This window comes from Nomia melanderi, chromosome 4 (genome assembly GCF_051020985.1).
Source record: "Nomia melanderi isolate GNS246 chromosome 4, iyNomMela1, whole genome shotgun sequence".
Classification (NCBI taxonomy): Eukaryota; Metazoa; Arthropoda; class Insecta; order Hymenoptera; family Halictidae; genus Nomia; species Nomia melanderi.
Window position 1 is genome coordinate 5,147,340 of NC_135002.1, and position 27,074 is coordinate 5,174,413.

The 27,074-nt window shown below is 42.8% G+C and overlaps 1 protein-coding gene and 1 long non-coding RNA gene across 10 annotated transcripts in view; one reads left to right on the top strand and one right to left on the bottom strand.

Moving 5' to 3' along the window:
* Positions 1 to 27,074, bottom strand: part of LOC116435076 (uncharacterized) — a 45,371-nt gene that overhangs the window by 9,579 nt on the left and 8,718 nt on the right. For 4 of the 9 annotated variants that reach the window (XM_031994222.2, XM_031994230.2, XM_031994232.2 and 1 more), the window contains exons 2-6: positions 7,761 to 7,879; positions 7,295 to 7,469; positions 1,376 to 1,706; positions 564 to 867; positions 87 to 374 (exon numbers count right to left, since the gene is read on the bottom strand). In XM_031994222.2, coding sequence (XP_031850082.2) covers positions 87 to 374; positions 564 to 867; positions 1,376 to 1,706; positions 7,295 to 7,469; positions 7,761 to 7,850 — 1,188 coding nt within the window. In that variant the 5' untranslated portion in view covers positions 7,851 to 7,879. Of the gene's footprint in view, positions 1 to 86; positions 375 to 563; positions 868 to 1,375; positions 1,707 to 7,294; positions 7,470 to 7,760; positions 7,880 to 7,948; positions 8,271 to 22,360; positions 22,600 to 25,119; positions 25,236 to 27,074 lie in introns of those variants that run through there. The other 5 variants (XM_031994227.2, XM_031994229.2, XM_031994228.2 and 2 more) reach the window with 5 other exon arrangements.
* Positions 7,405 to 8,255, top strand: LOC143174482 (uncharacterized). Its single transcript, XR_012998478.1, has 3 exons — positions 7,405 to 7,534; positions 7,598 to 7,748; positions 8,118 to 8,255. It is a non-coding gene; the product is annotated as an uncharacterized LOC143174482 (long non-coding RNA).

The window sequence follows — 27,074 nt, forward strand, 5'->3', positions numbered from 1 at the left end:
AAACCGTTGATATCACGGAATCGTCGTTCCGCAAGGCTCGTTCAGCTGCGCTCAACACTACAGCGATGCTAGACGATCAATGCTACCTTGAAGAGGGAGGCGAAGCTGCTTTTCCTAGAAACGGAAGAGGGGCTCGGCGTTCGGGAGCCCTCGAGCTCCCGTACTTTCTGGTGTCTCGGTAATTTCGGGCTTCCCGTTACGCTACTCGTTGTTGGAGTCGTTTGCACGATTTCCTTGAAGTTCTGCGTCTTTTTCCTCTTGTCGTTGAAGTCCAGGCTCGCCGGCTTCTGGACCTCTTGGGTCTGATTCCGGCTGGCCGATTGTTGCGGCGTCGTTGTACCGTCCGTCTCCGCTGGCTTCTTCACGATCGGCACCTAGTAATGCAGGTAATTTCAAAAGAATTTAATTTCAATGATTATCATACTTGAAATAGAATGCAACGATGTGGTGACTGAATATAAATTTAGAGGATGATGTAGCCGATTTTACTCTTCGGATATCAGAAGATGATATCGATATCGATATCAAAGATGGAACGCAAAGTTTGGATCTGATTTACTCACTTCTATGTTAACCCTCTCCAGGAATCTCTTCGTGATCTCGACCTCCCTCTTGAAGATCTCCTTCCTCTCCTCGCGGCCCCGTCTCCGTGGTTTGTCCAGTGGGTCCGGCTTCAGATTTCCGTCGATCATCGAGACCTTTATGCTCTCCGGTATCAACGCTTTGGTGGTGTCCGCCTCGCGTTTCAATAGAATCTTCTCCAGGTCGTCGGTTTCTGGCTTCGACGGCTCTATCAGGTTGTCAGCCAGGGTCGGCTTGCTTCCGCAGAACGAGGTCTCCAGCAGGCATTTGTGCGGGCTTGGCGACCTAGCACAAACCATCTAATTTACTCAAATTTTCAACGTTTACGCTGAAACTCCTATAAAAATCCAAGTATTTTCCTAATGGGAATATCTGAATCTTCTCATAAGGCTTTCTACGTGGTTTTTAGAAGATTTTTGTAATTCTCTCGGTTATTGGTTTCATATATTACTATATTATTATATTACGATATTACTATATTACTATATTACTATATTACTATATTACTATATTACTATATTATTATATTATATATTATATTATTATATTATTATATTATTATCTTACTGTATTACTATATTACTATTTTACTATTTTACTATTTTACTATTTTACTATTTTACTATTTTACTATATTACTATATGTTATATCTGTTATATCTTAACTTCGAAACAAACATTTCCGTACTATTTACTCTACCAAATCTACAATCCATCCTCTCCCCACGTCATTTTAATCACGAAATAAATGATAAAAACAGCTGATTAAGCGAGGAAATCTCAATTCTCGTACCTGGAGGAAGTAGCCGAAACGACAGAGAGCTTGCCAGAAGCTCCCGAACCCTGGCTGCCCACGGACGACAGTCTCGACGTCCTGCCGCTGATGTTCAACAGCACGATCTCGGAGCAATTGCTATCCTTTCGTTCCCTCTCCAACTGTTTGCTACTGTAATCCGACAACGAGCCATCCTCCTTTTTCCTCTTGGCTAATTTCTTCGATTCTCGCCTGAGATCCTGCTCGTGGATCGGATCCTGCAGGTCCAGTTCCTCCGTGGACGATCTCAGATCTTGAGCGTCCTCTTTGTAACCCAGCGTCAGCTTGCACCCAGGTGGAGGCTCTCCGCCTGCAACGTTCATCGTCGGGACGAGTGTGAATGCGGCCCGCGCGACAGAGCGGTTCGATCTACGTGTAACACCGAGTCCAGGCAATCCGGAACTAGCTACTACCAAGTATCAACCTACTTCTATCGAACTATTATTGTCTACAATCGATAGAGTAACAGTTGGATGAACCGTGCCCGGATGAACGGCCAAGCATCATGCACCCCGAACTCTTCTATGGAAACGGATTTCACGAAGATAGTATACACTTTTCGTTCGTGTTGGTGGCAACTTTGAATGTATGAATCACTCTATCGGAGCTAAGGTAATCGAGTAACTGACATTTAGCATTCACAGTGTTTCGTGGAAAGTTGCTTCTTCGAGATTATAGAACGTGTTTAATGTTTCATTGGTAGCAACAGTTGGGTCTCTGCGTATGTCTACTAGAGTATGCTAGAGATCGAAGGAAGTTTCATCTACTTTTCAATAGAACTATGGATTAAAAGAAAAAATGTGTGAAATATTAGATACTAACAGATATAATGTTATAAACTACTACTTAGTTACTACAATAACTTGTAGAAATGAAATATTCCAACCCCTCGCTTCACGATACATTCTAACATCCATATCCTTGAAATTCTATTCGAACTTACGGTTACCTGACTCGATACTATCAAGCAAGGGGTTAACAATCACCAAATCAAGAGACCAACGATACTACAATATAAAAAACCATAGTATAAACTCGTTTCTATTTAAAATACAACTACCAGTCTCTCAAAGTGAGCCCTAGAGTACTTTCAACGCCTAAATACGTTAATAATCTCAACATCTCGATGCAACGGATAGAGGACTCAAACTCACAATCAATTCTTCACTACGTGTACTATTTCGAATAACTTTTTACTCAACACTGCCTTGTGACCGCCAACTATTCGAAGAATACGTCTCGCTACACCGCCCTGATTAACCCTAATAAGACCACGATGTGATTTTGAGTCACATTTCAACTTTTCACTGAAAGTTTTTGATTATTTCATACTGCATCTCCAAAAGTTTCTTTCGACTTTCAAAATTTGGGCCCGATGGATAAAAACAATAATCATTCCTTTTTCTCATAAGTGACTGAGAGTCACATCGTGGTATGATTCGTTGGAAAAACACGTGTTAAATATCCGGTGTTAACACATTGCGGACCGATAACGAGAAATCTCGTCTTTACATAAAGACACTTAGCAACTTCGCTAATTACCACAGTATTGGAAAAGTTTAATTCGAATTGATCTATTTAAAATCTATTACACAACAATATATCTGAGTATTTCTATGTATAGTGATACAAGTTGACCTCGGTGAAAATTGCCAGCCGCGCAATTCAGTTTTCTGAAAATTAGCCGGACCGCAATGTGCTAACAAGAGGACAAAGGGCTAGTTGACACGCCGGTTTCTATGGGGGCGGGTTAGGTGAAACGTGTTGCGTCTTCCTGCGGGGCACAATGTTTGCGCGCCGCGCGACAACGGTCGCAGGAATATGGGACGAAGTTTCAGAGCGCGGCCGAGTTTCTCCCACGTAACTCGCCCGCGACCTGTATTAATTCGCGGCCGCACGCAGAAACGGGGGAATCGAGCCTCGCGTTATCTCCGAGGACCATTTAGCGGGCACCGAGAACGTCTCGATCGATTCCCGGCCGCCGTTCTTCGCGGCGTCCCGCTGCGAATTCTCGTTTATACGACGCGAGGTATGGATTGCTGGGAACCACGATGTAAATCATATCCCTAGACTATTCTGCACCGATTAGTGAAATTATTGAGACATCGATGTTGCCTGCATTGTCTACAACGATCTTTCCATTCATTTTCCGCGATGGTACTTGCATCGGTTAAACCAATTGTGCACAGTGATATTTTCATCAATTAAATCAATTTTTTATAATGATATTTTCGTTAATTAAGTCAATTTTCTATAATGATATTTTCATCAATTAAATCAGTTTTCTATAATGATATGTTCATCGATTAAATTAATTTTCTATAATGGTATTTTCATCAATTAAACCAATTTTCTATAATGGTATTTTCATCGGTTAAATAAATTTTTTATAACGATATTTTCATCAATTAAATGAATTTTCTGCGATGATACTTTGATCGATTTAATCAATTGTGTACAGTGATATTTTTAAAATTCAATTTTCTACGATATTTTCATGAACTCCACCAGTCAAAGTTATAAACTATTGGAATTATTAAAATTATTGAAAATTTAAGGAAGCTTTTCTTCAATAAACTCGAATTCATTAAAAAATAGGTTAATAAGTAATAATGTAATATATTTAAATAATTAATCGTAATCTATGAAAACTGGCTGAATAAAATCACGAGAGTCTCGAAAGTTTCAAATATCGTAGCAGAAATGGATGGTACTAAAAGCGATAATGAATTCTAATTTATGTTAGCGAGAATGCATTTCCGACATGAATGATTGCACCGTGGCCGCGTAAGGGATTCAGATGTTAAAAGAAACGAAAGATCATCAGCCGCGGGGAATATAAATTATCTAATTTCTGACAACTTTTGAGTTACTTCGCCACGGTTCTCAGCACGCCATATGCAAACGAGATCAACCAGGAAAAAATAACAGTGTTTACCGGTGGGGTTGGCTTTCTTATCGCCGGAAACTATGGCTGCTGGAAACAGCAATCTATGGCTCGAGCCTTTCCGCCGCTATTTATGCACGAACAATGCAAGTTGAAGAACTTTTCAACCCTCGGAACACCGGAGGATATACGCTCGTTAGATAAACTTCAGGAAGAAAGTAATTAACCATGGATTGCAACGTACAACGATGAACCGAGGTATTGTACAGTAAATATTCCCGGAAAATTGACGTTCAACCACAGTTTCTCTTATTACTTCTCTAAAAAAAAATTGCTCGAACAGAATCGAAGTAATACGTCCATACTTTTCACTGAACGAACGGGAGGAATAACGAAAGACCGATATTCATCGAACTCGTTAAAATGGTTTGTTTCATAATATCTGTTAATTGTTCCAGCTCGCCGTTACGCCGGAATTCTACCGCAGTTCCAGCGGGGGAAGTACCTTTCAGTTATTTCAGGCAGTACATCGTACCGCATGCAATATTAAAATGCCACTGCGAAATTTGCAAGTGTATTCCATTCTTTATGCCCGATGTACGACTCCCGAGTACTTCCGGCCGACGATACAGCTAGGCAATAAACCCGGCGGGACCATAAACAAGATCATAATTCATACGCGATGCTGGGTTGATCTTATTTCAAAAATATTCGCCGCTGGTCCAAAGGGAGGAATTATTTTGAAACGGCGCACTTCGCGCCTTTCGACGGTCGCTTCGAACTTCAGCTTATTTTTACGGCTGCGTTAACTTTATCTCCTTAGACATTCCCTAGGCCCTTACAACGCGACGCTAACAGAATACTTGATTTTTACGATGAAAAAACTACGAATCTATGATTTAAAGATTGTTGAAATGCTTTATAAGACACAGAGTAGTGATATTGACATTAGAACTACCAAACCAGTCAAAATGGTTTCAATTTTTCTGTTTCGCTTATTGATATCTTCGAAGCATTGAATATTAAATGATTTTGAAAATAAATAGTTTCACTTGAATACTATAATGAATGTCTGAAGGAACTGAAAATAATAATAATAATAATGCTTTATAAGACAGAGTGATATTAACACTAGAACTACCAAACCAGTCAAAATGGTTTCAATTTTTCTGTTTCGCTTATTGGTATCTTCGAAGCATTGAATATTCGAAATGAGTTTGAAAATAAAGAGTTTCACTTGAATACTATAACGAATGTCTGAAGAAACCGAAAATAATCTATTATTACTAGAAAAAATAAAATACTACAATATTCATAACGATTACATTTCCATTGTATCAAATGCTCGGTGGTTCTAGCGTTGAACGGAACAATGAAGTGCATGTTATTTGTAATAATATACAATTTTCTATAGCAATCTGCTATTTGAGAACCAAAGGAAATTCCACCGAGACTGCCCAGAAACAGATCGTTACTGCTAAAACTGGAGGACTACAGCGTGTGCCGAATATTTTCTACGAAACCCCCGGGGAAAGCCGAGCCGCGAGACAAAGGCAGAGTCTCGGTATCAAGCTGTCATTGTTTGATTGCCACGTCCAACTTGAAATTTCCCGGCGAGAAGGGGAACCGTTGAGACGGACGCGGCCCGTCTACCGTTGGTATAATTGAATTTTGTCACACGCTTGTCCCCCGCTCCGCTCGGAAATTCAATTTTCTCGCGGTAACGGCACTGCCTACCGCCCGTTACAGGAAAGAAGGCGGGAAGGAGCACGCATTTTCGGCCCTTGCGTGCGATTCGTCGAAATCGTTAATTGAAATTGATACATTGCAACGTTCAATCGATACAGTTTCCTCAAAAGTGTGTTTGTAGTATCTATAACAAAACTATAGGCTGTACAAAGTCGTTTTCGTTTTACGTCATAAAGAGTTATACTGAGATTTATAATTGTGAACTTCCTGTGGTTCATTAAGTAAGAAACAGTTACGGGAGAAGCAATAAAATGTAGGAGAAAATGCTATAAAATTTGTCGAGAAAAATGGAACAAGAAGAAGCGGTAATACGCTAAGTGCAAAGTTTATCTGGAGAGGAAACGGTGTTAACAGCCGCGTTTACCAGCATTCCTCCCCTAGTTTCTTGCGGCGTAATTAAAAATCACCGGGAAACTTTCACGGCGCTAATTAAGGACCACCCCGTAGGAAAAGGCAACGGAACAAGAAGAAACTGGAAGAAGCGGGGATGAATTCCGAACGCATCCCGAACGTCGGGGCCAGTAACGAGCGGCGAGGAGAACATTTGCCGGATTGCACCCGCAGGACTTTTCAATATTCCCTCTAACTAGAGTCCAGAGACCGCTGCTGTGTATCACGGACCTTGGCGAACCATTGGGAAACAGAGTTTCTCGGGCGAAACTGCGGTAAGCCCGGCACGCATACAGGGTGACTGGAAAAGCGTCCGAGACTCTCGGGGGTTTACTGTGCTCGTCAAGGAAATTCGAAAGTACCACGTTGCTTAGCACATTTCTTTGAAGTTTTACAACAACGGAGAGTATCATTGGCATTACCACGTTAAGCGCCATGAAAATCTCGAGCGTCTTGCCGCTGTTATTCTTTTGTAGCAGAGAAAAGCAAGTAATTTGCTGTCGCAATGTTTGCCTTACACTATCAAGTTAGTCGCGTTATCAAACATTCGACGGTTATCTTGCATGTTACGATCGTTTTCTAGTCATTTAGAGGCATCAATCATCAACAATTAACATAGTGCTTAACGTGTTACCAGACTCGTATTAAAACAAAAGAAGAGATCGAAGCATCTTTTAGAAGCATGAAAACAAATTCTCGAATTCTCCTTCGAAATGATCGGAACTTCTTCGAAAGACGCACGCTATCCTTCAATTCTCAACCCTTCTTCCCAACCACCCTATAAGCTACACGGATCAGAAACGCCGAGGGATCGTCGAAAAACTGAAAACACGTCCGGCACGTTTCGGGAGCGGAAAAGACGTCGGGATTACCTGCGAGAAGCTCCCTCTCCGGCGTCGAGTCCCTGGAGTTACTGTCCTCATGGTGGGAGGAACTGCTCGCCCTGCTGATGTCAATTCGCGGTGTGCTGGGCGTCTTTAGCGAACTACCAGGCGTAGCCGGCGTGGTGACCTCGACGATGCCTGGCATTCGCGCAGCCGGTTCCCCCTGCATTCAAATTCGTAACGCTGGTTTTTCGCTCGGGTCACAGTCACTGGGGTGTGGTATTGATGGTTGGTGGTTGGTGGTTGGTGGTTGATTGATTGATTGATTTTTTGGTTGGTGGGTTAACACAGGTGTGTCAGCCGGCTCCCTGTGGAGGGATGCGTAGCTTCGATTTTTCGAACGGGGGAACACGCAACGATCGCCGAGTTCCTCGGCGAACGATCGTCGGGCGTGCCTCGCCCGAGGCGCAGCCGATTTGGAGAGGACTCAGGGAGGACACAGGTAAGGACTCACGTTTTCCACCTCGTCGGACAGGTCTTCGAAGGATGCTATCGGCGCTGGTCCAAGCTTCCTCTGATGGGCGCTCGATATGCCTGACGCCATATTTTTTGATAGCTCAGCCCTCGATGATGCTGCAAAACACCCTTTGTTTTAGTCATTTCTCTACAGATACGGGTTGCTCGGATTCGCTGCCTTGATACCTCAAGGTGACTGTCGGTTCGTCGATGTTTTAGTTAGTTCGTTTCTCCGTTAAGGAACGTTAAGGTTTTAATTTTCGGAAGTTTCAAGTTGATGCTTAGATTCTGGTTTGAGAAAGATCGGTCGAAGCGTTGCGAATGGTAGCTGAAATCTAGGTTTCAATGGTTTCAGGAATTGTCGAGGTTTTTACTGTGACACTGGATAGATCGCTTGTAAAGAGCATCGTCGCCGATCTTTAAATAGGACGCATTGTTCTCTGGTTCATGTTACCGCTATTAGAAGTCTGGTCACATCGTGTAACCGATACCTCCCACGCGCACCGAGCTGAAGGAGATAATCAGAGCCAGTGTTAGAACATTTAAGCGAAGGACGAACCGATTAACTCGCGCCACGTCGTTCAGGATGCGGGACATTGAGAGCCCTCGTCATCCGTCGTCGTTGATCGACCACCTGACCTCCAATTTTCTAACGAACCGTTTCTATCTACCGGGTGACCGAGAAGGTTACAACTTTTCGGCAGATTCATCAGTGAAATCTCACCACAGAATTGAAGAAATCTTTGTTTCCGTTGACGGAAACGATAGCGGCATCGATAGGTAGCAGAGGAAATTAACCCTGCAACAAAGTTAGAAGATTTAACAGACCATTGCAGGTTGAAATACGTGCACTACATTCCACGTAAAGGACAATTCGAAATTTCCGAAGCAATTTTCGCTTAAAAGGTATTTCCAAAATCCCTAAACAATTTTTCTGTAAAGGATATTCCTAAAATTCTTCCGCAATTTTTATACGGAAGATGTTTCCAAAATCCCTAAACAATTTTTCCATAAAGGATACTCCTAACATTCTTCAGCAATTTTTATACAAAGAATATTTCCAAAATCCTTGAACAATGTTTGCATAAAGAATACTCCTAAAATTCTTCAGCAATTTTTATACAGGAGAAATTTCCAAAATCCTTGAACAATGTTTGCATAAAGAATACTCCTAAAATTCTTCAGCAATTTTTATACAGGAGAAATTTCCAAAATCCTTGAACAATGTTTGCATAAAGGATATTCTTAAAGTTCTTCAGCAATTTTATACGGAAGATGTTTCCAAAATCCTTTGCATAAAGAATACTCCTAAAATTCTTCAACAATATTCATACAGAAGATGTTTCCAAAATCCCTGAGCCATCGTTGCATGAAAAATAATTGGACAATTCCTAAATAATACAGTCAGAAGACAGCTACGAAACATGCAACGAAAAACATTCCCAGCTGGTTGCAGGGAGATTGGACCGGGGATTTTTAACGAAGAACGGCCCGGGAAAGCCCGCAGCGTTCTCCGCGCCGTGCGACGGAATTAACCGGGCGTTGGTTCTCGGCGGAAACCGTAGGAAACCGTGGTCTCTCCTGCGAGCAAACATCCCGACAAGTTGACGCCGCAAACAAGCTCAGCACGGGGGAAGAGATTTATGCATATAATTGGACGCAACACCGTAGGTCGGCCCGAGATTTCCTTGGTGGTTCGATCCAGGCTGGCTTCAATAAAAATGCAAATGGCTGATCGAACGCCTTCGATCGCCGCTTCCGGGTAAAGATCGATTTATGGTATCAAATATGGAATACCGGTATGTCTGGAGCGTATCGTGTTCGAACGGATCCATTACGTTGTATATAAATATTCGTATTCGACTACCTACAACAGGAATTTCCAAATAACTACCCCAGAGTTCACTGTTAAATAAATCACGAAGAATTGGAAGACATACTTCGCATAGTTGAATAAATTGAATCACTAGAAATAATATAATTGGCAATATAATATTGCAATATTACCAAACTTCCATGTGTAAAGTTGCAAAGTAATTTAATCATTCGAACAGACCAATCCATAATTCTTTCTCTACCTGATTCGTACAATTTGATGCAGCCATAATTTTCATAATACTCAGAAACCACTGCTAATAAATTCCATAAAAGCTTCGAAAGTACTCGATAAGAATGCTTTATCCGCAACCGTGTTGTCTGGCTGGGTAATGTAAACCGACCTCGATCTAGTTCCGTATCGTACGAGCGATTCGACGAGAATCGAAATTCGACTGTCTTCGGAACTGGCATCGTATTATACGAGCGCAACGCCGCGGAGTTGAAAATATTCGGCGAAGTTCCGAAGGGAAGACGAAGGGGAACTCGTAGAGGACGATCGTTTTCGGGCAAGGTATGCGATTCCTCCTCCGTTGGCCTCTTTCGAACGGAATGCTGGAACAATCGGGCGACCGCCTTTACAAGCCGGGGAATGGAGTTTGTTCGAGAAAGCGGCCGGGATACATCTGGGGCAGAAACGAAGGGAAAACGTTGCGCGGCCAGAGAATGCACCGGTTTCATTTTTTCTATTAATGAGAGCCGGCGCTTGAATCGGTGCTCGTCGTTTTCAAAACTTTTACTCGCGACGGCACTCGAGGGGCTTCAGTATCTTGTTATAATAATAATTGAAGCGGGACACAACGGAGCGAAGAGTTTAACGAGTTTCTGAAGATCCCCGGATTCGTTTTTGAGCACTCGAAGAGTCTAGTGAGAATGTATATACAATCAAGTGTTTCTTCGAAAGACGAAGAGTCTTAGTAATCAGTGAACGGTCGCGTCTTAATTCTATTGTTGAAGCGTAAACCGAAATTTATGGAACAGATAATATATATATAGTTTTGAGATATTAATTTCGAAATATAATATTTCGAACAGTTTCAGCATCTTGAAATATGAGTAAATCTCGGCTTCCAGTTTGATTAAAAGAACAATTTCAACTCCGACGTAAGTCCGCGGACGATGGTCTCGTTAGAGGATACGCGGAGTTTCCCTAATAACCTTCAAACTCCGGTATAAAAGAAAATACGCTTTTCCCGGGGATAGATTCACTTGAGTGCACCATCCCACGGAAACGGTGTATTAAAGATTAATAACTTGAAGAGCTGTTCTCGGTCTCCTATGCATCTTCGTGCACAGGTGCATACATTTACCTGTCCCGAGAAGTTTCTATGAAAAACTTCCACACCGAAGCGAAATATCGTTCAATTCTCGTTTATCAACGCTACCAGACAGATTTTTCGACATATTCCCCAGGTGCGCGTTTTATCTTGACGTCCGATTAAAACTACTGCGAACTCGAATTAAACGCCGCGAACAACGAAATCAATGTTCCCGGACAGATTTTTCGACATATTCCCCAGGTGCGCGTTTTATCTTGACGTCCGATTAAAACGACTGCGAACTCGAATTAAACGCCGTAAACAACGAAATCCGATGAAGCCGCTGAAAACTTGGATAAAACGGAACCCGCCCGAGGATTAAGCACAGCAATTAATTAGCATACATTGCTGTATAGCTTCGATTGGTCGCCAGTTTGTCGTGGCAAAAACGAACAATATTAACTCACAAATTGCAGAGTTCATTGCGATTCTATTTTTTCGTTGCTTCCGGATCGATTTAATGGGAATATTTCCTTCGATTACCGGCCATGTAAACTTCTTTGTTTAGAGAAACTGCGATAGGAAAAGGTGCGCTAGAATTTAAGAGCAGCCTGCGAGGGAACATGGAAACAATAGGAACGGTAGCGTAAAATAGGCGTGACCTCTGTATGGGTCACGGTGGCTGATGGTTTAATTAGAGGAATGGCGCTGAGCTGGCGCCGATTTCGCGTTGGCCACGTTAGGAATTCCGCATGGAAAAAGGAAACTGGCGATGTAAGAAAGGTCGTTGATACGCTGAGTCAATTAGCAACGAAGTCTCGAGGGGCTCAGACGGAATCTCGTGCTTCAACGTGTTAAACACACCGTGCACGGCCGTTCGCTTCCTCGGCGAAAAAACCTCCCGGCGACGGTTCTCGCCGCGAGGCAACGACCGGTCGAACTTGACAGAGGGAAGTTAGCGATCGATACGAACAGGTTCGATTCGAACGGAAGGAACGATCGGAGAATATCGAGGATCGCTTGGGCGTCGGTAAAAATGGCGCGCGACGATGAGCGGGGTGTAACGAGCATTGTTGACACGGCGCATGCGCGCTTTAAGTCAATAATATTTAATCATCGGACTGCGGAAATTTACCCAAGGCCGAGTTTTCATAAATAAATTTGAAAATTTGTTTTCGCTCGTCCGTGCTGTCGGCGCGTTGAAAACGGGACGATGCGCTGGAATGAAAATAAATTCGCAGGTCTCGACGATGAAACTTTTCGTTATTAATTGCTTAAAAGATTTGCAATCAGGCAGGGGCAGGCGGTAAATGATTTCCCACGCCGTTTCTCGGCTGCATTTATCAATGTTAATCATATAAAAGCTCGGTTTCCGTATTGTGCGATGGAAAAGCGACGTTCACCACCGTCGGAACGAACGATCAGACGTCGTCGAGTTACATGTCCGTACGGGAGACGAATGTAAATATTAATCGAGTAAATTGCATCGGTGCAGCTTCAGTTTCGTTAATTGAAAGTCGCTTCGCGGGGCATCATAATTAAACGGCCCTTTAAAATCTCGCTTGTTTGCGTGCAGCAAACTTATCAATTACACGCGTTATTTGTCGCGTTTTAATGAAAGATATACTGAATATATAAACTGTGATAAAACATTGATTGGAAGCATATTTGGAGAAATCATTTTTAGACACGAATCGAATAAGAGCAATTCACCGTAAAATCCCACGTAGAATAGCAGGTATATTAGTCAAGAAGACTCTGTGATTTGAACATAAATACTCAGAAATATACAAAATCAATTCGATTGAATTGTATTATTATTGCACGCAATTCGATAGGATTGTTCATAATACAGAAATGCCAAATAATCGTCGTTTAATCGACTGAACTACAGTAATTCGATTTGGTTCACCGACCCCCGTAGCATTCAACGTGTTAAAACGGAAATCTGAATTCTCTGGGAATCCCGACATCTTGGAAACTCCATATGATTTCAATTTCTGTCCCGTTGTATACGAGGAAACGTGTCTGCGCTGTATCGTCGAAAACTTGAACTCTTCGAGATCGTAATCGCGGGAATGGGGCACGGTCGCTGGAACGAAATTAAAAGAGCAGACAAATAAGCGCGAAGGCCGTAGGAAAGTTTCGAAGGGAGGCGATCCATCCATCGCGCTGGTAATATCCTGAAAGTTGGAGAATTTGGCCCGGAGCCGAGCGAAAACCTGTATGGATTTAGAATAGGTCCGCTGGAAACCGTCCTCCAAGTTTCCACCGGCTCTTCCGTTCGGTTTGCGACTCGCGAATGATTTACGCGCGCGCTCCGCGGTTACGGTTTCGAGTCTCGAACGACCGTGGACTCGATTAACCCGTCCGACGAATTATCGTTAATTAACGGCGATAACCGGCCCCGTTATAACGCGAGAAAACAGCGCGAGCGATAGGCGCGTGGGCTCGTTAACACGATCCTCTGTGCGGAAAACGATGGATCCAATTTAAATATTGAACCGGTATCGGGAACTATCCTCCTGGCCTTTATTTTTCAGTTAGAACGCAATCAGCGGCAATCTCAGGGATCTTTTGGATAATCGCGCTCCGTAATTCTTCCGGTTTTGCTTCGATAAGTGTCGAATCGGCTGCACGCGTTTATGGTGTATGGAACTGTACAAAATGGAGGAAATCGTTTATCTTAAATAGTCAATGGTGTCGCTTTAAATTTTCCAAGCTATCAGATTTATGAATTTTGGAACATTTAGGTTTCTAGTTTTCCAACTTTTGAACCGTCAAGTCTTCGAGTTGTCCAAATTTTAAACCAAATTTTCAAGTTTTTAATTTTTGAACCTTCGAGTTTTCAAGATTTCCAGTGATTAAAACTTCAAACTTTCAACTTTCCAACTTTTAAACCTTCAAATCTTCAAGTTATCCAAATTTTAAACCAAATTTTCAAGTTTTTAATTTTTGAACCTTCGAGTTTTCAAGATTTCCAATGATTAAACCTTCAAACTTTCAACTTTCTAATGTATGTTCAACTTTCCAACTTTGAAACCTTCTAATTTTCAATTTTCCCAACCATTAAACCATTGAATTTTCAAATTTCCAAATTTTTATACCTTCAAATTCTCAAATTCTCATATATTCAACATTTCAACTTTTCAACTTTTCGAATGTAAATTCTTCATCGCGAGCCTTTCTCGATATGACAAAGCAAAAGATGAAGCAGACGTAGCAGAAACCCTGCAACGGTCACGACGAGCGGGTGAAACGACACGGAATTCGCATGCGTCGCTTGATAAAAGGATAGGATCTTCTAGGTGCCGGGCGTCTAACCATCCACAGACTTATACTACTCGAATGGCCACGGGTATATGTCCTTTGGAGCCGTCGAACGCAATTTCGTGGTCCGTTTGTCGAGGAGGCGAGCGTTTGCTCGTCCGTGGATCGACTCGTCTCGCTGAAAAAATGCTGGAAACCGTAACGTGTTTGCGAAGTCTGTTCTTCCGGGCGACGAGTTCAAAGAGATTAGCTCACGGTCTGCGGCCTCTGTTTTCGGTTACATTTGTCTAGACCGGTTAAAACGGTCTTTGTATCGCCTCCGACGGCTTTGTACGGCTGACAGCCGTGCCACCAGCCAGAACCCTTTCCCGCCCCTGCCACTTTTTCTTATTTTCGCCGATAAAACGCCGACTAAACGATTTTCATCGTCTTCCGCCGTCGCCCGCGCCGCGCGTTGATTCGACCCTTTGCCGCGTGGGATGTTACCGGTCCTTTCATCACGAACTTCGTGTCAACGTTATTCCGTGCAGCCATTACTGCACTTTGACACGTCGTTCCACCGATTTCTTTGATAAACGGATTAAACGTTTAGCAGAAAATGGATTGAACGTACGATCGACCGTGACGGAGTAAATCTTATAAACGGATCTCGTACGAATCAGTGAAACATTGCAAAGGAAAATTGAACGTCGGGTTTCTCCGGATATAAAACTGGAATGCGTTAATCCTTCGCGATCCAGTTCTGGCCGCAGCCCGAGCGTCGCGAACGATGCTTTACGAACTTTCGGGAAATTCGCAGTTCAACTAGTTAACGAACCCGTTGCCCGCGGAGCACGTTAAATTCCGGCCGAGGAAAAATCTAGGATCGGTCAAACGGTCTGGGAACTCCGGCGGAGTTCTAGAACTGTTAACAAAAATAGCGAGGCAATCAACGGGCTGCGAGTAACCAGAGAAAATTTGCATTTTTATAATCTCCTCCGAAGAACCTGGGGCCAGGTTACATGTCCTGCATTAATGCCCTTAATGGATTAGAGCTGAAAGAAAGTGGAATTACCGCATTAGCAATTCTAATGGATCGCAGATTTAAAAAAAGCGTAGAGAATTGCATTGAAATCTAAGTGTATCCTCCGAGGAACACGTTTCGTGGATAATCGATCGCGCCGAACTTTCTCGAGCGTGCGACCGTGGGTTTGTCGTCGATTCTTTCGGTACCAATTAGATGGTTCGAGTGGATCGAGTGGATCCTTTAAGGAACCCTTGATTTTTCAGCGAACGGCGACGTTCGGCCAGGGTTTAACGACTCCTGCGGACAAGATAGACGACGGTTAATGCGTGGGAGTGGCTGCAGAAGCATGGAATGCTGCCAATATCTGAGAAGTGTCTATTCCCGAAGGAGGATCGGCGGAACGGAACGACGAGGAAAGAAAACGAGAAGCGAAATAGGGTCGGCGAGATAGGGGTGGGCAGCCAAGAGAAACTAATAGCGGACCGGAAAAGCATCGGGACGCTCGCGATTCACGCTGCGTTCTCTGATAACAACGGAACGGCGCAATCGCTCGCGCGGCTTATCGGCCGGATCTGCTCTTAACGCGGCATCCAATTTAAACCGTGGAAGAGACAATCGATGGACAACTAGAGTGCTTTCCACTTCCCGGAAAGAGACTGACCCCGTGGAAAATGTGTTACGATACTCTCAATTGGTCGGCGTCCTTTTTAACTAATTAGACTTACAAATTTTTCTGAATTTAGTTGTAAGGATTAATGTGATATTGCTAATTAGTCACTATTTTTCTTGATCAATATTGGAGGATTAAATATTGTTCTTGTTAATCAATTTAATATCGAATTCTTCTTAATTTTATTTTAAAGAGAGTATTAAAATATTTTCAATTAATTACTATGTCTGATCATTATGAAGAGGATCAAGAAAAATAGTGACTAATCGAATTAATCACAGACATAGTAATTAATTGAAAATATTTTAATACTCTCTTTAAAATAAAATTAAGAATTCGATATTAAATTGATTAACAAGAACAATATTTAATCAATTTAATATCGAATTCTTCTGAATTTGATTTTAAAGAGTATTAAAATATTTTCAATTAATTACTGTGTCTGTCATTAATTCGATTGCGAAGGGGATACAATTTATTACTATATTCCCGATTAAATATTTTCCTTCTTAATCAATTTAATATCGAATTCTTCTTAATTTGATTTTGAAGAGAATGTATTAAAATATTTTCAATTAATTACCGTATCTGTAATTAATTCGATTGCGAAGGGGATACAATTTATCGTTATACTCCCGAATAATTATTGTTCTCAATTAATTTGATTCCAGAATGCCTCACAATGTTCCGAATTAATTGCTATTCTCCTCAACCAATTTAATTCCAAATAAATATTCGCGAGTAATTAGTATTTGCCCCGGCTCCCGTCGACCGGCGCGTCGCAAGAACCTTTTCCTTTCATTTCGAAAACCAACGGAACTCTCAATTAGTTCTATTCAACTCTACTTTGTCCAGGCTTTCAAAACACCATTCGAGCGTCCAACCGACGTCTCGATTGTTTCGTTTAACTGACCGAGACCTGTTACACGAGCCAGGTTAACCAACCGATGGTGCTCCAGGATGACCACGTTCCAATTATACGAAACGTGCTCCCCGATCTGCCATCTTGAACATTAACCGTAAAATTCGACTCTTCACATAACGAAAATTGAAGGTTACTGCGTTGCTAAGTAATCTATACAAAATGATTTTCATTTGAAAAATAAAGATGTGCAAATCAATTCCGTTTCTCTATTTCTATGACGTTGGAGTCGAAACGCAAAGTATCCATTGTCATTGAAATTGCATAATAACCCCATAATGTAAACAACAGCTAAGACCACCATATTTTTACCTCTATACCTTGCAACTTTTATCTGAAGCATTTGTTTATAGCACTCATATTTTTTAAGTTCTTCAATTTTATCGAACAGCTCCGAGATTCAGATTCATCGGGAACAAGCTCGAAGTCTAAGTGGCTCTTCCATTTTGTATCCGACGGTGGCCATCGATCACCGATCCCTCGCTAGGAAAGCACCCGACGTTCGCCGGATGTCGGCTCGTTTACAGGGCATTCGATTGTTTCGAGTGGCAAGGAATTTAATCAACTTTAATGAGACTCCTGTTTTATTTACACCCCAACGTGAACGCGTTCGCAGTCTCGCGAGCCGTATATGGGTCATGATTTTAAATGAACCGTTAACAAGTCGCGCGCAGTCGCGAGTATTAACGCCCGCCGCGAGTGTAATTAACCCGCCGGCCATTTCGAAATTAGCGGGACACAAACGCCACGGTCTTTTAAAGAAGACCGTTCGACCGGTCTTGAAACAGGTGTTGTTTTCCCGGCCGCGTTCGCGCAGTTAGCGAACCTCCCGTTCTCTTTCTCAGTCGGTGGGAATCTATATTCGTCCAGTTATCGCCGTCTTTTATTTTTACGCGAGGTAATGACATCACGCGCGCACTGGACACTTCGGTGAATTACGCGAATAAAGCGGAAGCTGGTAATCGGCCGAGAATACTGAATAACGCGGGGCACTTCGGGGGAATCCTGTTTTCCCGGTGATAGAGTTCAGACGTTTATTAAGCTGGAAGCTTAAAAGAAGGAAATCAGGGATGATCGCCACGTACGCCGCGACGCGCGACTTATTCCTCGCTTTCGTTCGAGATATATTATTTTTGGTCTACGTTGCATGCCGAGGAGCTACCCGCCGTCTAATCTCTTATTGAAACCACGCTGGCGAGTCCTTAATTCGCCATTGCTTTCCCTCGCGTCGCCGGCGCGCGTCTACTCTGATCGGAGTTCGGTTTTAAAATAGCCTTGTACGCGATTCTCACCCTTTAAGCACTCCGCAGATCTCGCACAGCGTTTCGTAATAAAGCCACCGATGCCGTTGCGATAATCTAGTAAAAAGCGCACTTGGTGATTAATTCCGAGTACTTGTTAATGCACTTTCTGTTCAAATTCATTAGCGGCCGCTCGCTCGGGAGCCGTTGCTCAATCTGTTGCGTGTTATAGCGCACATGTGCATTATACGCGCCTTTCAGCAAATATTTGCTGGAGGAGAACCCACTTCGCGAACAGTCTGATCGAGATGTTCGACTGGCTCCTCTGATGAATTTCTATTGGGAGATTCGTCGATTTAGAGCAGTCGTTTCGGTGATCGATGGATATGAGGCTTCTACGTTCCAAAACATCGGAAGATTCGTGTCTTCAAACATAGAATAAGACAGTATTAATTCCAAACTTCTCATTCTATTGTCCACGAATGTCCAACTCGCAAGGTAATTAAGATTCTTCAACCTATTAACTCGTTAAACTACTATTAAATCAAATCTACATTACATCACCTACAAACCCCTCAAACACAGCTACCTGAGCATCAAATTCCCAAAAAAATACAACTAGCACCTAGTCCTTTAACCTATTAACCCTTCACAGACGAATGTCGAGGTTTCAGCGAAATCGAACTTTCATATTTGGAATATGAAGTCGCGAATTATTTCATTTCTCAGACAGCAAGAGATCGGTATCTAGTTTCCCTTTTCAATATTAGTTCATTTGACATACAATCCAACTTCATTTGCCAACGGTTCTCTGTAGCCTCAGAAAATCAACGATAATTAAACATTAAATATCTTTTACACGAAACGCTTCAGTTTAATAAATCACCCTACAAATCTTTCGATGTACCCTTGTCCGGCGTCTAATAAATCACGGTTTCCAAAGAAAATCATCCCCAGAAATTTGAAAATCGTCCAGAGCCGAATCCAGGCGGGTCAAGTACGCTCTAACGGGTGTCCCAGCGGTTCGAGGCTGGCTACAAGGGAAATTGGAAAACCGTGGAGGCATCGGGAAGCGCTCGTTCCCCGATGCTCGTACACAGCGACGACGAGCTATAAATAGAGGGAGGCTTGTTAGCGGTTAGACGACGCGCTCGTACGCAGATACGTTGACTACGTACCGCGGCGGTGGTGGTGGCCGAGTAGACGCAGCGTATACACAACTCCCTTCTTTTTTTAAACCCCCGTGGAAGGAGCTCTGGCCGGCCGATAATCGTTTTCCACGAGCAAATGAACAGCCGCGCCCGGTGAATAATGAAACGGCACCGTGCCCGGCCACGATTTATGCGCCCGTTAGCCCGGCTCAACTTTAACCTCCCCCGCGACCCCTCTACAACCCTTCCGCACTGTGGACAGATCCCGTTTTCATTATATTTCCCATCGATTCGTTGCTCCGCTCGTTCACGTGAACGGAGTTGGACGAAACGTTGTTACGGTTAGGTATCAATCTCCTATAATCATTACAATATCGAGTTCAACCCGGTATCAGTGGAAGAAATTATTTATTCAAAGCTCTTTTAACCCTTTGCACTAAGAAGCTTTTCACTAGAAACACTGGACACTTTCCTATGACACGTAGATGACATTTGAAACGAATTAATTCTAGAAATTCATTGCAAAAATTACGAACAGCAATGCATAACCTAGAAGTTGCAAACTTCCGCTTTAAAAAATATGATTGCATTCTCAGTCAACAGTTGAACCAATAATTACCAAAATTCCACATACTAAAGTGTCTATTATCACTTTACGGACGAATGTCGACATTTTGCCGAGGCTGGAAGTCGAAATCGCGGCGACACTCAAACGGAAAGGGTTAAAACGCAACTTACATTCAATGGCGAGTCGTAGTTATTAATCAGGACGCGCTGCAATCACCTGTATTTCCAGTTTAGGTTAGTGATAATTGATAACTATGCAGGATAATTTGCGATCGAATCGACTGCACTGAAATTCTCGTCGGGTAAGCGTAATTAGATTTTATTTCGCCGAACTCTGCACGTGAACGCGGAGTACGATTCGACGGTAAAATCTGGGCCATCAATCGAGGGTGAAAACGCGTTACCGAGGCGCCGCGCTTTCATTGACGCGTGACAAACGAACGCTAACTACCAGATTTTTTCCCGGTGACTCGTTACGCTGTTAGTCACTATAGAATCTTAATTAACACGTCGATTAGCGAATTAATGCTCATCGGAATTCAAATCGAGCGAATTTCCTTCGGAAAATAAAAACTGAAAGGTCCGAATCTTTCATTCCACAGTTGTTCTATTACTCAATTACCTATAAACCAAATAATTCGAATTTTTAAGTCGCACCTCGTACGATTAGACTCTACAAGTTCGATCCGAAAATCATTTTCTTACGTTTCCATTATTTAAGATCGACTTATTCTTCTTATTCGATTATCATGTTCCAACCTGATAGAATGAACCCTTAACGAACTAAAACCGCCATATAATGACACTTTTACTTAATCTCCGACGCCGCATATAGCAAGCATCATTTTATTCATCACTGTTATAATATTTACAATGAACACGTTAAGACCGTGCTAGGTCACTTCTGCCAATTCCAGTCCGTTAAAGGTTAATTATCCAACTAACGAGAGACTCATGTAGTTTCTTTTCCTCTAGTATTCAAGATTTCGTTACATAATTCATTTGCTTATAAAAAGAAACGTTAAAAGCACAAAGTCTCGTCCGCGAAGAGTCAACCCTTTAACTGCGAACATCTACAAGCGTTATTAATTTGTTTCAGACAATGACCTAACAATACACATTAACTCGTTTGCTCTTCGCGTGCTGGCATCATGAATTTCCTGCTCAGGGAATAATCATCAAACTCTATCATCCAATGGAGGAAGAAGTCCATGATTCAAAGATGTAGGGAACTGGGTGCAGTTCTCGCAGAGTTGAACCCGGTAATCGAAACTCGACTGTATTGTAGCTTCATTTGCGCGACTTTAATGAGCGATCCCTCCCGCCGACGAAACCTACTTGCCGCGTATTGGATCACGGAAGCTTTGTTCGCGAGACCGTTTTGTCGGGCGAATGAAACGCGCGCGATTCCAAACGACACTTATACCGCTCGTTATGACGCGTACACCGAAATTCACCTGCGCCCGCTGAAAAGTTACGCCCGGTTTTATTCGCGTCACGGAATTGTTGCATCAATAGGACGCGAGGCTTTTAAACGGGCCACGCGAACTCGCGATCGTTAATTGCTTTTATTCGGCCCGATACCGCGGGCACGCGCGAAATTTTGTTCCGTCTCGCGGAACCTTAGCCGCGTGGGAGTTCCTCCAATCGTCGTGCATTCGATGAAAATAATCTGTGGTCGATTCCGCAACCGTGCTGTTTACCTTCGGCGATCCGTGGATTCCGGTGTCACGGATATTACGAAAGCAATTAGTCCGAGAATTTAAACTCTTAAACGTTTCAACTAATTCAATTCCATATTTCGGTTCTCTTTTGAGCCGATTAATGTGTGAAGCGATTTGTTAAATAAGTGAATTATATGTGAGTTCCATCATGCATTCAATTTTGAGACTAGTCGCGTTACGGCGAAAATCATTTTATTATTTCTATCACCGTTATTGCTGTAGTATTTACAATTAACGCATTTAGTATTATGCTGGATCACTTCTGCCAATTTGCTTCCGTTTGTTATCTATGTTACAGTATTTCTCGCGGCACGTAAACTTGAAATACTTCCGATCTGTTAATATCAAACGACAAAGCTCTCGATTATACATAATTAATTCGTTTGCGTTTCATCCGATTAACCCCTTGGCTACTGTCGACGCCCATAGGCGCTAAATTGTTATTGACAATAATTGCATCAAATCTCGCTTAGATCTATGTGCATTCTAATTCAACAAATACATCCTCCGTTAGTCGTATATTATACGTGATTATTTTAGATTAGCTTAATTTAGCACCATTCAGAGTTTCGATGGTTTCAATGCACTTTCGTGAAATACGCGTTGACACAATTCTGCTGTAGCCAAAGGGTTAACATCGTTTATATAGAACAAAGGGAAAACCTTCGATTATGATTCAAATTCTAAGACACATTCGTTAACACTTTTCGCTCGTTCTAACTTCAAGTTCCCAGAGTTGAACTCGTACGTTACATAAATGTGATTATTTTAAATTCGTTTAATTTAGCTCCATTCAGTCTCCATAGTTTCAATACACTTTCTTAGAAATACGCGTTGACACAGAATTCTGCGTAGCCGAGGGGTTAAGAGGGAAGATTCACCGAGCGTACAATTATTTTCAGCGGCATTGTACCTGATCCCCGACAGCGATCAACAAACGAACGTTCGCGAGCGTACAGCACTGTTTGGCAGCTCACCGCGTCTCAACAGGTCACCACACGCTCGTCCCAGCAGACACAAGTATCGTGGCACGGTACAATTATCAAACACCTCTGAGTCGCGGTTGAATCACACGGCCGCACGTATCGGAGCTCGCGACGAGCGTTTGCGTCACTGTTCCCCAGACCGCGCGCCGTACCATTTCGAAGCGTGACTGACGTGCGGACACACGCGCCGCTGGAAATATTTATTGCATCACTCTCGAATTTACGTACTGCCTGCGCACAATGCCGGGGACATTCGTAAGATAAAATCGAACGTTTCGAAACGCGTCCCCGTATAACGGCCACCCGGATTCCCGACGAGGCGGAGGGAAATATTTTCTTACCATCCGTCAGACGGATCGAGGATGTTTACGCAGTCGACGAAAGACGGACGACTTAGAGATGTGCTCGGTTTTTATTGTTCCCCTGTAACGTAATAAATCCGGAGATTTTGTTTCTCTTCCGAATTCCGGGCGGACATTTCGTTAACTTTGCTGCTGGCGCTATGCCTGAAATGTCTGATTCATGAAAGACGCGCATGCTTCTCTTGGTATCTGCTGTTTAGAAGACCTCTCAATCGAGATTGTAGCTACTTATTTCAGTGGGGCCTAGTTTATGCTTCTGTTCAGAATCGGCGAGTCGTGAATAAAAATACTCGACGTTGGATAACAGACGAACGAGGTGTTTGGAAGTTGTAATGAAGAATTAGGTGCAGATCGATATCGCATTGCCGGTAAGAAGAATAATAGGAGAATCAGGTGTTTGAAAGCTACGAAGAAAAATAAATGTTCAGGGATTGGAATCACATTGCGAGTTTGAGAAATAACTGAAAAATCAAGTGTTTGCAAACTGCAAGGAGATATTGACTGTTCACAGACGGAAATTACGCTGCGAATACCCATAAATGACAGAAAAATCAAGTGTCTGCAGGCTGCAAAGGGACACTGACTGTTCACAAATTGAAATTACACTGCGAATACCCATAAGTAACAGAAAAATCAAGTGTTTGCAGACTGCAAAGGAACACTGACTGTTCACAAATTGAAATTACAGTGCGAATACCCATAAGTAACAGAAAAATCAAGTGTCTGCAGGCTGCAAAGGGACACTGACTGTTCACAGATTGAAATTACAGTGCGAATACCCATAAGTAACAGAAAAATCAAGTGTTTGCAGATTGCAAAGGAACACGGACTGTTCACAAATTGAAATTACATTGCGAATACCCATAAGTAACAGAAAGATCAAGTCTCTACAAGCTGCAAAGAGACATTGAAATAACAGAAAACTAAGGTGTTCGCAACGCTGCGAACGGTTCGTCGCAAAGGATTAAAATACCCGCGTTTCCACGAAGACTGCCCCGTTCCCACAATTCGCGGAGGGTTCAAAGTCTCCGCGTCCCCGTGAAACCCGACGAAGCCTGTCGTTTCCACGAAGGAAGTCGGGTAGGGGGCGGGGGGGAAGAAAAATCCGGCCCGCTTGTTTTTATCTGGGATATCAGGCCGCGGTGGCAAGACGATCGCGCAGTAATCCAGGCCGTCCCGTGTATTTATAAACGTCCTTTTCATCGGACGACTTTCAAAATTCCAATCCCGTCTGGATATATATCGGCCGCCGCTGCGGGAATCAATACCATTGACGCACGGAAAACAGAAGGAAAAAGAAAACAAGAGAGAATCGGAACGAAAGAAAAGTGAGAAACATCCCCGTGCGACGGAACGCTTCGGCGACGCGACGTGGGCGGCGGGGAGGTTGACTCGAGGCGCGTTCCGCAAGGACGAGAGATTAATTCCGGAGACGGATGAAAAAGTCCGCCCTGCGGCCGGTAAACAAAGGCCCAGAGCCAGACGAGGTGGGCGAATTGTTCGCAAACGTGATTCGTCTGGTCCAATTAAATCTTTAGCTAATTAACGCGCTCGCGGGCAAGACGAGCGTGAAAGACGTAGCGTCTTTTGGGGGCGAGCAGCTGTGTCTGTCTTTTGCTATCGAGTACGGCGATGCTGTTTTCTGAAATAATACGCTGCAGAGTTGGCAATTGTTTCGGAGAACCGAGTTCGAAATGTTGCTCGGATCAGGTGAATAAATTTACGTTTCGTTGTGCGGTCTCGATTCGACAGGGTGTCTGCGAACTTGTTAACCGCTTGCCTTTCATTTCTCAACTATGATCGATGCAACCACTTTGTAATAATTTATTAAGAAAAACGGATCCAAAGGCATATTCTATATCAATCTTCGCTCCAAAGTAGGATAATTGATAATAGAAGGATAATATTAGATTTGAATTCAGAAGGATCGAGTAATGCTCGATTCCGTTTGAAATCTACACTACGTGTCTGACACGTTATTGTAAGGTAAGTACTAGTTATGAAGTTGAGTACTATGAAGTTATGAATGATTGATGTGTTACTAAATTAGTATGTCACGAAATTACTGTTGGAATATTACTGTACTGTTAAATTACTTTAAATTGCTATATCACCGAAACGAATGAATCACTGTGATAGACATTAGAGGTTTGTAAAACTGTCTGCGATAGATATTGCTGTCTGCAATAAATTTGAACTGCAGCAGTCAAGGATTGAATAACGAACGCAACGAACCGACTCGCGAGACAGCGCGACGAAACGTCGCTGAAGGAACGACGGGATAGATTGAAAGATTCTCTTTCTTCGTGGAAACCAGGACGCACCGTCGAAGAGGATGATGAATGGATATCGGTTGTTTGCGGATGTTTCTCGCGCGCTATCGGACGCGATTACGTGGGCGAGCTGAGCGCGCGGTGAGACGCGGATTTCGACTGGTCAGCGGCGGCGACGCGTGCTCTCTAGACGCGAACGGAATCGTCGACGCGACGGCGGCAGGACGACGTGTTCGCCGACGATGAGTCACGCGCTCCGTGTTGCGAGAATTTGAAATTTCGCGAATTCCCGCGGGGATACGTGCCACGGATCGTAAATTGCTAATGCTCGATCAATACGATTTTCACGTGAATTCCGATGAATATGTATTATTGCGGCGTTAACCCTTTGCGCACCGAGCAATTTTCAACCCTTTGTACTCCATTGACGCCTCTCAGTCGCCACACGATTTGGTACAGCGAAATTGTGAAGTACAATATTTAATGTTGAGTTTCGTATGCTGCATCTATGCGTGAAATATGCAAATAAGTCAGACTCTTTCTTTAATTTATGTACGATTTCTTAGTTTCAAGAAATGTTAACTTCATCGGAAAGTGCGTTGGGTATTTTCGGTAGAACACTCTTGGAATGCAAAGGGTTAATATGATGTTTCAGCAACCGCGACTCATTTTTGCTATGAGCAATCAGCTAGTCCAGGAGTATTTACAATAATGCGAGAGATTGAAGATCATGGTTTTTCGTTAAAAATTCAGTGATCTAATTTCCTTTATTTTACGCTTTTATAAATGAAGACGTAGTTTACTTTATAGAATGGTAATCTTTCTTCTGGGAAATTTGATAGAATTCTGCAGACGTAAATGGAAACTGTAACAATTAGTTATTCCGTTGGAATGAATTTTTGTTTCGAGAGTAATGAAACTTCCCGGTGACTTTTCTATTGTCTTTGAGATACTCGATGAATAACGCACTGCTAATGGTTAATAGATGAAAATCTGTTCCGTCGGTTAAGCCTTTGAATGGCTTCCGCTCGGAGTCTCGGCAAACAATAGACGTAATCTATTACACTGTCTTCAAATATCGCACGTAATGTATATCCCACGAACGATTTCGCTGGAAGAAGACAGACCAATTACGTCTGGTTTATGAAACAGTAATTAAAAGAACGAGCGTGTCAAAGAGGCCGTCTTCGTCAGCGAGATGTTCGAATTTCACATTAAGTCCGGTTGACCTTTTCAGCTCCCAATGCGAGGCCGCAGAGTGGAATTAATAAAACAATTTTATAAAATTATAATAAAGTTCATTTGTCAACTATAAAGTCGACCTTGCTCGTCCCATCGTACGGACAGCCGATTGGCTTATAAACTGCACGGTAAATCGATATTCCAAATTTATAAAGATTTTAATCGCCCTGATTGGAACAACGACGCTTCGAACTCATTATCAGACAGCAGACGCTCAAATAAATACCCTCCCTTAAACAGGCAAAATGTGCACTCTGTCGTATAAAATAAAAATATCACGATAGCTTATTAAACTCTCGTTTACTATAAATCGATCAAATCGACGGTTCATTGAGAACCGAAATGATTCAAGGAAATCATTTGAAAGATGCAATACATTACAAAAGTCTAAATCCCCAGTTTACCAATTAAGAATCCGACAATAATGAAAATAAAAGGAACAATTAAAACAGACGAGTTCACATAAATTTCCTCCCTACTTGACCAACTTTCTGAACAACAAAGGACATTACAAGGCAATCGTTCCTCGATAAACCATCGAAAGCACGAGCTCCATATCGAACGGACAAAGATCCGCAGATCTTGAAGTATTCCAATTTCGGCCGCGAGCCGGACCGCCCTCGATCGAGATTCCATTTCACGGGGTGTCGCGGAATTCACCCGCCGGAAAGGGAAAGTATTCCGACGGGCTCGCGGAAATACAAGGGTTGAATTCTTTCACGGATCGGTTCGCGGCTTAATCGACCGCCGCCCTCTGAGAGATC